We start from the raw sequence: 12,143 nt of genomic DNA on the forward strand, positions 1-12,143 counted from the left end.
TGTGATGTTAAGAACCTTCAAAAATCCCATGCCAATGACCCTGGCCAATATGCTTCCACACAATGGGTATTAATTTTCCTTTTTTAAAAAAAAAAAAAAAAAATTAGAAAATATTCTCCAAAACATGTTAAGAGAAGGATGCTGACGTTGCACAGTCAAGCAGTGAGAGGCTAGGTACAGCCAGAGTTAAGGTAATCTGAACAACTTAACCTTATTGACACATGCATAACATCATACACTACAGTCTCACTCCCAAACTACACTTCTGCTAACTCATCCCCACTTCATCTCGTGATGTCTCTAGGATGCTTGCCCCATTTGCTATAGAAACCAGAAGATGTGTACCTATGGGAGCTCTCCGGTATGGCAGGCCTCCGCTTACCCACCACAGAGAACACAGCATCTTCCGCTCCCGTCCCTTGGCTGGGAATGCAGCGATAAAGACAGGAGCACAGCATGGAAGCAGCAATCCAGGACTTGGGTGACAGCAAACCAATGAAGAAAATAAGTGCAAGAAAAAGGTCACAGGGATTTAAAAAGAAAGACAGAAAGAAAGAAAGAAAGAGGAAAAAAAAATATGTAATTCCTAGCTTGCTCAGACAAGAGGCAGCCCACTCACAGTACAAGACTCATGAAAACATAATGGCTCGTCTTGTGAGGAGGAGAGGGGAGGGCAAGGAAAGACCCTAAGCACAACTTTGGACCAGGACTGTTTGGCAAACACTTGTAAGCCACATGTACTGGAGACACAATTATCTGTGCAATTAAGAGGTTTTGTAAAATTTCTATGAAAACAGCAAATTAATACAGCCTTTAGACTGAGTATTTATACCAGTTTGCAATGGCAGCTTTAGATGGTAAAGATGGAAGCATTATTCCCGGTATTGCCATGAGCAAAGAGACAGTCAGGGCTCTGATATTCCGGATCACCCCCAGAGGGAGTATATCACCTCCATGTCACAATTTATGGAGTATAAGGTCCAAAACACAGGCATTAAGTCAGCTATTCAGAGACTAAAGTCTGGATATTTACCACTTCTATGTCTGCTTTAGTGTTTGAGACAAGCATGCAAAATGAATGCTATTCTATCAGTTTGGGTCTCAATTTCCTTATGCCTAAACACATTTTGTGTAAAATTAAAATAGCAACATTACAAAATGAAAACAGGCATGTTGCTAAATTCCAGCTTCTGAAATATTTAGACCAAATGAGAGTACAGGCAAGTGGAAAAACATACATGGTTTAGAAGGTGTGTTTCATGGGGCTTCAGGGCTTCACTACACAGCCTTGACCAAGTCAGAGATACTGAACCGAATACAAAGGTGACTGAGTAATTAAGACCACCCATCCCCACACCAAATTAGAATAAATGGCACCTGTGGCCTTAAAGTATTTCCTAATTTGTGGGCACCAAGAACCCGCAGTGTTGTCAACCAAGTAACAGTTTTCTTCTACTGAAACGTGCAAGTGCTAGTCAACAACTGCACAGAACACCTCTTGACACCCAGTCAAGAGAGCTAAAAAAAAAAAAAAAAAAACAAAAAAAAAAAAACACCCAAAAAAACCAACTTGCTCTGAAACAAGACATGCGCACATGACAAACAACCCTGTAACATAGGGCAATTCTGGATGGATGTACAAATATATGCCTACAGAAATCTTCATTAAGGGTTTAAGTTATGTTCTGTAACTGGACAGAACAAGGTTTTATAAAATAAATCTGAACAGTAGTGCAAGTTTTAACAGTGGGCTTGAGAGATGGGTTATGTGAAGACTGAGATCATTAGCAAGGCTGAAATTTTTTTATCTCTTTACTTAGAGAGTGCCCAAAGCACTTAAAGCAACAAAGTTTCACCTGCTAACTTCACAATAGATCAAGTAGAAGCAGTCCAAAATAGATTTAAGGAAAGTTATTAGCATATCAACCTACTAACAACAAAAAAAAGTTGAAAGCAGCATCAGTTTATTCTAAAATGTTTTACCCACTCGCAACTCGTCTCTCTTTTTCCTTCCTACTTTTTCTGGTATAGAGGCATGGTTTCCCCTAGGGATTCTTCAGCTCCAGAATACCATGGCTTCTTAGTCGTACCTCTGGACTTTTGACTGTCATGCTCAAGCTTGATGTGCCTTACAATTTATTCAGCATACAAATACCAAGAAAAGCTTATCTCCAGTACGTATGTGTGAAATAGCCAAGGCATTTTAGCCCAGGAAGTATCTCTGAGGTGCTGCTCCACCAGCTGGTCACACTTATGAAACTCTTCTCCACCCTTCAAGAGCTTTTAAAATGGAGTATGTATGTACACTTCAAGAATTCAGTTTGGCTCAATTCTCAGCTTGACCCAACAAACTTGGCACACTTAAGTTGACAACATGAGACTGCAGTAATAAAGACCTTGCAGAAAAACGGAGAAGACTAGTTCATTAAAATAAAATGGGCAACGCAAAACCAAAAACCATTTATCACGCTGATATTAAAAAAACCTGCCTTCTTATTTTGCATGTATGCTGATTTCAAATTAATTTCCCGATCAACAGCTTATGCCACTGAACCATCTATTTAACTATACTGTCAAAGCAGGCAATCAGAAGTCTATACCGCTAACTGTAAATGTATTTGTATTCAGTTCACGGAAGGAATTATACTGCCTTTAAACATCTTTACACAAATGCAAGTTCTGTTTTAGTTCATCATCAATTTCCACAAATAAATCAAAATAGATGTAATCTCTTTGAGGACCAGGAGAGCACTACTTACATTTAAAACAACTGAAAGGTTAAAGTCCAAACTTCTAAAGCAACATATGCATATCTCCAAACACTAAAAATGCTTATCTTTACTATACCTTTAACATCTGGATCATCTATATGGGGTTCCAAATTTTCTATCATTTCTTCTAACTCTTTCCTTGTTGCCACAGGAATGTTTGGAGACACTGGCATAGTGAGTTCCTGAATTTCTCTATCGAGTATTATCTCAGAAGTCTGCTGAAGCTCAAGATCAATATCTATTTCAGGAAGTGGAGTCCTCCAGAAATGGAAAGAGTTGTACAATTCCTGCTCTGAAAGAGAGGTTTCCTGTGAATTCAGCCCAGCCTCCTGCAGACCTGCTGTACAGCAACGAGAACTTCGCTCGTTCTCATCAGCCATTTCCCCACAAGATTCTGAAGACAAAGTGCAATGGAAGGATGACTCAGTCTGGAAATCACTTTCCCTCTGGGAGATATTTGACATTGTATTTTGATCTTCCATGGCATTTTCAAGTTTTGCTGCAAAACCATCATTATCAACATGCGAAGACAGGTCCTCTGTCCTGTTGTGCTCATCCTCTGTTGTGACATCTTCTCTAGTCCTGACTTGTTCACTGTTGAGTGCCAAAGCAAATGAACATTCAAATAAACAAAATATACTCATTGCAAACACATGCTCTTGAAAATTCACACACATGCTATCAGCTTGCTATTTATCAAACTAGATTTACTTAACAGCACAGAGAAATAATTCATAGAATCACAGAATGGTTGAGGTTGGATGGGAACTCTGGAGGACATCTGGGCCAAACCCCTTGTTCAAGCAGGGCCACCCAGAACCAGTTCCTCAGGATTGCATCCAGACTGCTTTTGAATATTTCCAAGGATGGAGACTCCACAGCTTCCCTAGACAACCTCCGACAGTGCTTAGTCATCCTCACAGTAAAAAAAGTGTTTCCCAATGTTCAGAGCAGACCTCCTGTGTTTCAGTGTGTGCCTGCTGCATTTGGCCCTGTCACTGGGCACCACTGAAAAGAGCCTGGCTCCATCCTCTTTGCATCCTCCCTTCAAGTATTTGTATACATTGATAAAATCCTCCCTGAGCCTTTGCTTCTCCAGGCTGATCAGCTCTCCCAGTTTTTTCTCATAGGAGTGGTGATCTAGTCCACTCATCTTTGTGGCCATTCCTGGACTCTCTCCAGTACATCCATGTCCCTCTTGCAGTGAGGAGCCCACAGCTGGACCCAGCACTTCAAATGTGGCCTCACCACTGCTGAGCAGAGAGGAAGGATCACCTCCCTCAACCTCCTGGCAACACTCCTAATGCAGCCCACGATACCACTGGCCTTTGCTGCAAGGGCACGTTGCTGGTTCCCAGTCAACCTGGTGTTCATGATGACTCTCAGGGCCTTTTCTGCAAAGCTGCTTTCCAGCTGGTCAGACCCCAGCCTGTACTGGTGCATGGGGGGTAGTTCATCCCCAGGTGCAGGGCTTTGCACTTCTCCCTGTTGAACTTCAAGAGGTTCCTGACAGCCCATTTCTCCAGCCTACTGAGGCCCCTCTGGATGGCAGCACAACCCTCTGGCACACAAGCCCTCTTCCCAGTTTTGTCTCATCAGCAAACCTGCTGAGGGTACACCCTGCTCCATCATCCAGATAATTAATGAAGATGTTAAACAGGGCTGGACCCACTACTGACCCCTGAGGTATAGGACCAGTTATTGGCCTCCAACTGTATGTTGTTGATCAGTGCGCTCTGGGCCCAGCCATTCAGCCAGCTGTCAATCCACCTTACTGTCTGCTTGTTCAGCCCATATTTCATCAGCTTCCCTATGAGGATCTTATGGGAGACCATATCAAAAGCCTTGCTGAAATCTAGGTAGGCTATACCCACTGCTCTCCCTTGTCTCTCAGGTCAGTCATTTCATCACAGAAGGTATATCCTAAGGTATCCTAAGTTATTGAATAGTCATGTATTTTTAGTAAATAACTGAAAATTCTGGTAGTCTATTAAGGATGAGAAGTCCAGATCTTTCCATTTACCTTGATAAATATTCAATTTATATATCAAAATGAATCATCTTAACTTGCAGTTCATACAGAAGAAAAACACGGAGAAAAAAATAATTTGTAGCTTTAGCAAATTCTTTACCTGCTTTCTGGTGCAGAAGCACAGTCTTCTGGGGTTTTACCATCTTCTTCTTTAAAGTACTGGCCACTGCTGGATGGATTAGCAAAAGTTGATATGAAAGGCCCCAGAGACTGAAAAGCAGCTTGGCGGACCTAGTGGACAGGGTCCAAGGTGAGAAAAAAAATTATTTATACATGTAAAGCTTGCTGTCCTATAAAACAAACTTCCTGCCACTAAGAACTGGAAGCCTACTGATAAGAACATAAGCCTACTGATGGAAGAAACAGCAGAGGCTCTTGTCTGGAAAGAGTCAGCCAGATGTATACATCAAGTGCTAAGTAAAAAGAAAATAAACAAAAAGCAAGGTAGGACCAGTTAAATCACTGGTAACTAAGGTGACAGGCCTATACCTCACAACCAAAGAAATTGATTATTTAGGTAGTAGAAGCAGGTAAATTTGTAAGCTCAGTTGAGAATTTTAACAACTTGAGACAAAAAAATCACGTGCAGTGAAAAGACATTTTACTACCCTAAGTTTGACTGATAAGCTCCGCATTTCTTTCTCTTTACTATTTGTCCCTGTTGTTCATTTGCTCCTTCTTTCTCCTACTATTTATTCTCCTCTTCTCTACAGTTTTCTACCTCCATTTTTATTATTTGATTAATTCTGCTGGGCTACAACTTGCATGACTTTCCATGTTCTAAGAGCTAATGCTCCTGTGCAAAAGATCTAATTCTGGCTCTCAGAAATAGTCTGCTCAATAACAAACTTAACAAGGTTTGAAGAGTCAATCTTCAAAAAAAAAAAAAGAAAAGAAAAGAAAACCCGCCACCCAAATGAAAACCAAACAAACCCCAAAACCAAACACCGCCACTCTACTCACCCCCAAAAAAGGAGGTGGTGGTAGGGAACCTGAATAAATACAAATGAATCACATCTAATCTTCCAGTTTTGTTAATGACTTTCAGCAATGTTAAATGACAGACAGTTCTGTAGCTAAGAAAAGCTATCCCACTGACAGAGTTTTTCTTACATGCTGCAGTGAAAACGTGAGGAATTCTCTACACCCATTGACAACCTAAGCAGTCTAAGAAGAAGTTTGCTTGAGGTGCACAAAAGTTACGTTATCCACACCTATAGGGAGAAGTTCTATATGGAGTATTACAGTAAAATCCTTTAAATAGGAGAGCTCTTCGAGAAATAAAAAGCAATTCTTACCCATCGTGAAGGATCACTAATCAAATTAATAAAAAGGGTTGACAGTTTTGTCCTCCGGACTTCCTGTGATGTTGCACAAGAAACTGCCATGAAGCATTCTGCACAGGCTTTCCTAACTCCCCACACATTATCAGAGCAGAGCTGGAAAAACCTCGGCAGCTGTTCGGAAGAGAGCGAGTAAGTTTGCAACAGGCACTACTTGTTTCAAAGCAAGTTCTTTTTTCACATTAATTTCCTTCACAAGGTTCTCTGCCCTCATACTCAGATACAATAGTTGAACACTGACAAGACAAAGAACACACATTCAGTAGCACCACCCTTTTAAACAGTTGCTCTCATGCTGCTTACAGATACAGGTATGGAAAACTCACCTGTCTGAAGAATGGCAATAAAGTATTGACTTTCTAACCTGATTTATATGCAAAAACAAACAACCCAAAAACCCAACTCCAAAAATATCCCCAAGCCTGGAAAACCTACCATAACCTCACCTCTACACCATTCTTTTAAAGCAAGTAACATTGAAAGGAACAAAAACATAAAGAATACTGGTGCATGAATGTTTTACCTATCAGATCACTTCAGATTTTTGTAACATTCTCACTGAAATGCAAAGGAAGAGCATCCTCAGAAATAAAACCTCTCTTTTCCACCTAAACTTAAATTTACCAATCTCTGTCACCACCCACCTTACAAAGCAGGACCTGAACTGCACAGAGGAATAAAGGAATGAGAGAAACACTGAATCAGGTGTGACCAGAGCAGTGGTTTTACTAATAAAATTGAAGCATTTTGAAGTTGCCTAGGTTTTTTGCAAACAGTAATGGTAAGGATGAAACAGTGGACAGATCACAGGTGAGGCAGTCAAAGACAGGTAGGTCCTCACATGGCTGCCTTTGCTTGCAACAGGCAGAGTAGCAAGATGCAAGTCATGTAATGACTGTTGCTACGTTCAGCTCTTCCTACTTTCTGCAACAAAGTTTTCTGGACTTTGCTTTAAAAGTGCATTTGTGTTCCAAAAGGAAGTTTTATCTAAAGCCACTCAGCTTATTGCTCCACTCTTCCCACCCACTCCCCCCCCCTTTTTTTTTTTTTTAAGTAATCTAAAACAAGCAGAAAATTTATTTTTCTGTTATGGAAAGAGATCCCCAACTATCCAGCCACATGTTATTGCTTTCACATAAAATAACCACCACTTTTTTATTTCACAGTGTAACTGCACCCTCTACAAAGTTTGAATCCAAGTTCATGACATGTATCACTAAAGGGGCATTTGTGTGAGAGAAATCCATTTACATTCCCAATCAAGAAACATATGGGATGTAAATCTGTGCAACGATACTTCATTATTAAATGGCTTCAATCACGCAGTACCCAGGGAAAAATGCAGCAAATGTTGTAAGAACATAAAAACGCCCTGAGAGTCACACTAGGCCTACCTGTCTCGATACCACAGCTGCAAAAGGCTGTAGAGCCTCTTGTTGAAGTCATGACTGTATTTATACTCTTCTCCATACAAGCTTCTCACTAATTCACAAGCTCACCATCCACATTCCCAAAAGGAGAAAGCTTGAAGAAGGATGCCAGCAACTGTCAGGCTGAATTCTGATTCCTACTCCTGTCATTTCTCCAAGCCTAGAAACATCCACCAGCTCCTTGGACCCACCAGGGGAATGGGCGGCACTGTTAGGGATCCTCTGCTCACTGATCCATCCAGTTCCCTGCTTTTCCATTTTGAATTTCTATCTCAGATTCGTTTATTTTCTCTGCCTTTCTCTCTCTTTTCCTCCTTCCCAGGAGGGCTGTGACATTTTGTTAGAGTCAGGAAAACTGATTTTAAAAGATTAAATCAATGAACAGCAGCATTAAGTGATGCCACTTAAAGAGACTACATAAGCCTCACCACTTCTAGCAGCATATACCCCCCACCATGCTCCTCCTGTACCTGCAAGCTCTCATTGTGTTTACGGACATTAGAAGACATTCCTGCCTACTTCTTGCCTAACGTACTTCTGAACTTTACTCTCTGCCTCCATAGCCTGAGGTATTTTCTTCAGTCTGGTTTAAACCCTTCTTCCAGCTCTAGAACTGAGTATCTCTTAGCTCTAGACTGTGTGACTTGGCAAGTAAGAGTTCTGTATTCATTGTAACTGTCTTCAAGATTTTGTAAATGTCAATCATAACCTCATCAAAACTGAAGAGTCACAGCTTTTTTTAGTCTCTCCTTACTAAGGGAATGTAGTAGTTGTCTAACCATTTCAGCTGCTCTTCTTCTGTACTTTGTCCAGATCTACTACTGATTTGTATTAGAAAGAAAAACTCTTTACGAAAAGGCTTACCAGCATTTCTTCAGTGGCCTGCTGCCCAACCACACTGCAGATATCTCCAAAATTGGCTGCACATACCTTGCAGACAAAACACAAGAAATAACCACTAAGACCATAGTTTTAATATAGCAAACAAAATCAAAGGGAAAAAAAAAAAAAACAAACGGCTTTTAAAACCATAAAGTAGGTTTCAGTACAAACTCAGTATCAGCTACTTCCCTATTCCATCAGTTCCCATGGTTTAAGCAAACAAAAAAAAACCCTAGAAATCTTCTTCATTTCAAGCTTAATCAGCCTTTTCTAATCACAAAAGAAACACCACAGAACTTAAGTGAAAGGGAAGGAGGATAAAACACATCTCAAAGTGCTGTCAAATTAAAGAATACAAGAGTTATCAATGAAGATAAGCTATGCAATAGCAGAGCGAAACCAAAAGAGAGACTTGCAACCTAAATACCATCATGGAGTACCAGTTTATTTCATCTTAATGAGCATCTTTAATTCCATCTGTGCACAGTGATATGAGCTCAGGTGGCTGATGCTGTATCAGTTACAGCTGGTTCACATTATCATGGCTACTCACACAATCATAAGGACAAGTAGATTCTTTCTTTGTTTCTTATAATGAAGGTAGGGAATTGGGAAAAAAACTCAGTGTTAAATATAAAAATATGTGAAAATGTAAACTACAAAGTAACCCCATAGCTTTCACGTATGTATGTCACAAACGAGACCTAGCAGGAAAAAGTCATTTAGTCAAATGCAAGTCCCAAGTTCATGACACTCCTTTCACAGATAATACAGACCAGATGTTGATAATTCATACCTTACGAACATGAAACATTCTGCAGTCACAGCACATCTCGCAAAACCTGGGAAGAACAAGTCTTTCCGTGATGTCCTTTCCCACCATGGAGGCCATTTTGCACATTATCTAAGTGCAAGACAGACATTAATCAGGGATGTTTGCACAACACACAATTTCGTGTCAGTTAAGCAGAGGCTTTGTATGTTTACTTTTCATTCTGATGAACATAATTTTATTGAAAATTGTGAAAAATATTGAAAATGTCTGACCACTTCTGCAAAAAGCTTTTTTTTTTTTTTTTTCCTTTTTACCCTCCCCCATCATGATGCAACACAGCTGTGGAAGAGATTGGTATTTCACCAAACTAAATCAAATTTCTACCTAATGGAGATAACTGAACTCTCAGAAATTATTCTCATATCTTAGAAAGACTTACAAAAATAAACACATTTTATTCCCTTATGTATTTGTAAACTTCCTCAAGAAAGTACTAGAAATTTGGTGCCAAATGCAATAGTGCCCAGACTGCTTATCGTTTATGAGTCCAGTCACATTATGAAAGTAAAAAGTTAAATGAGGTTTCTCTCAAGCAAAAAGAAAAAAAAAATAATTACATAATTACCCAGCAAAAAGCATCAACATTAACAGCAAAAATTCAAGGGAAACTGTCCTGGTTTGGGCTGAAATAGAGATAATGTTCCTTTTCAGAAACTAGAAGAGTGCTGTGTTTTGGATTTAGCTTTGGGTTTGGTATGAGAAGAATGCTGATAGCACACTGATGTTTTCAGCTGCTACCGAGACTCCAAGGACTCTCCGACTCCCCATGTCCTGCCCGTGCGCAAGGGCACAGGGAGCAGGGAGGGAGCACGGACAGGGCACCTGACCCAAACTGGCCAGTGAAATATTCCCTATCATGGAACGTCATGCTCACTGTATAGAGGAGGGGTGGGCGGGAAGGGGCTCTCTCTCTCTCTCTCTCTCTCTCTCTCTCTCTCTCTCTCTCTCTCTCTCTCTCTCTCTCTCTCTCGCTTCTGGGATTGCGACTGTGGGATCTTGGTATCTCGGGGTCACTGGCCGAGAACGGGCTGGGGATTGGTCAGCAGGTGGTGAGCAATTACGTTGTGCATTGCCTGTTTATATTTTCTATTACAGTCATTGTTCTCATTTTATTACCATTGTTAAACTGTTTCTATCTCAACCTGCGAGTCTCCCTTTACCCCTCCAATTCCCTCCCCCATTCCCAGGTGGGGGGTGGGAAGGGTGGGTGACTGGCTGCAGGGTGGTTGGCTGCCGACCAGGCTCAAACCAGGACAGAAACCTAAGGGCATACATCATCTGCCATCTCTCCCTTATAAATGAACTTATTAATTTGCTTACTATTTTAATTCAACACATAATAAATTGTAATTAAGGTTGTGTCTAATGCAAAAAAAAAACCCACCAACCAATCATGCTACTTATTATTTTGCTCAATAAAACAAAACAAAATCAATAAAGAGAATGGACATACAGCAAAGACCAACAGAATTCAAGCATTAAAGATTTTCCACTGATGGAAATTTTCCACATAATGCAATTTAAGCTTCCATAAAACAAACCTACCTGAAAAAACTAAAAAGGCAATAATAGCAGATGCTTTAGAAGTCAGTAAAACTAATCCTCTGTGCTGTCTTGTCCAGATGGGTTTTTCTTTACAGCATATGTGTCACAGTTTAAATCCGGCCAGCAGCCAAAAAACACAGTCGAGTCTCCCACATTTGGGGAAATCGCAGGGGTCAGCACACCCCAAGTACAGTGGATGAGCCTCACCCTGACAATATCTAGGCTAATGAATTTAAATCTAACTTCGACTTGAGTGTAACACAGTATGGAAGGAGATACAGATTAGTTATGGACACCAATACAAATTTTTTCTTTTTAATACCACATCAGTGTGCAACTTGGAAAAACACAGCTATCAATGCAATATCAAGCATTCAAGCAAACTTCATGCTGTGTGATTTAGTATTGCTGTTACTTACAGCCACAGCTTCAGTCTTCACATCATCATTGCTGTCTGGAGCTGTCAGATCTATCAGAACAGGGCATACTTTGGTCTCCACATCGTATCTCTCTATGAGTTCTTGCTCCAACAGAACTAACAGTGCTGCCTGGCTTGTTTTCCTTACCTATCATAAAAAGACAAAAAGTTGAACCAAAGAATTTGAATAGAGTTTTTTGGGTTTTTGTTTAAATGTGTCCTCTATTTTGGAAGCTGTACCTATATACTGCCACAGACCTATACTAATTGCACTCAGTGAAAAGACAAGTGCTCCAAAAGCACTTTTGCAAACATTTAATGTTTGAAACAAACTATATCTGAACCCAAGAACACCTGCATATTGTAAACTAAGGCAATGCTAATATAACAGTGTCCTCCTGATACTTCCAAAAACACAGGACAGCAATGTCAAAAAAAAGTAGTCAGGGCAAAGTTCATGCAATATGTAAAGTAAAGCAGCACAACTAATTGGGAGTAACAAAGTTCTAAGGAATGTGAATTTTATTAAAAAAAAAAATCTTCTTTTCCTGAGATTAACAAATTTGGCTGACAATTAATAACTGTGTTTATTTCAAATATATTTTAAATTCTGAGACACAATTTTGTTTAGTCCCATCTAAACAAAGTAAGACTGTACAAAAATAAGATAACCATCAACAATTGACTTCATACATGGCTAACCCTTGTCTCTCAAAAAAAGTAATTTCGTCAGAAGAGAAAACAATACATACAGTAATAGACTATATACTGCAATGTAGCAGTTTTGAAAACACCTTTGAGATCTTTGTTTCAGAGCAAAGCAGCCAAGTGAATTATGAAGTATCAACAGAAGCTAAGACAATTAAAAGAATCGCTGAATCCGCTAG

The 12,143-nt window shown here is 40.0% G+C and overlaps 1 protein-coding gene and 1 pseudogene across 8 annotated transcripts in view; both read right to left on the reverse strand.

The window, feature by feature from the left end:
* PPP4R1 (protein phosphatase 4 regulatory subunit 1) overlaps positions 1-12,143 on the reverse strand; it is a 69,995-nt gene that overhangs the window by 18,981 nt on the left and 38,871 nt on the right. For all 8 annotated transcript variants that reach the window (XM_042798132.1, XM_042798130.1, XM_042798128.1 and 5 more), the window contains 6 exons: positions 11,258-11,404; positions 9,255-9,362; positions 8,441-8,506; positions 6,102-6,260; positions 4,904-5,034; positions 2,848-3,365 (listed from right to left, as the gene is read on the reverse strand). In XM_042798132.1, coding sequence (XP_042654066.1) covers positions 2,848-3,365; positions 4,904-5,034; positions 6,102-6,260; positions 8,441-8,506; positions 9,255-9,362; positions 11,258-11,404 — 1,129 coding nt within the window. The remainder of the gene's footprint in view (positions 1-2,847; positions 3,366-4,903; positions 5,035-6,101; positions 6,261-8,440; positions 8,507-9,254; positions 9,363-11,257; positions 11,405-12,143) is intronic.
* LOC116965803 lies at positions 10,954-11,095 on the reverse strand (annotated as a pseudogene).

This window comes from Tyto alba, unplaced genomic scaffold, assembly GCF_018691265.1.
Source record: "Tyto alba isolate M040663 unplaced genomic scaffold, T.alba_DEE_v4.0 Super-Scaffold_27, whole genome shotgun sequence".
Classification (NCBI taxonomy): domain Eukaryota; kingdom Metazoa; phylum Chordata; class Aves; order Strigiformes; family Tytonidae; genus Tyto; species Tyto alba.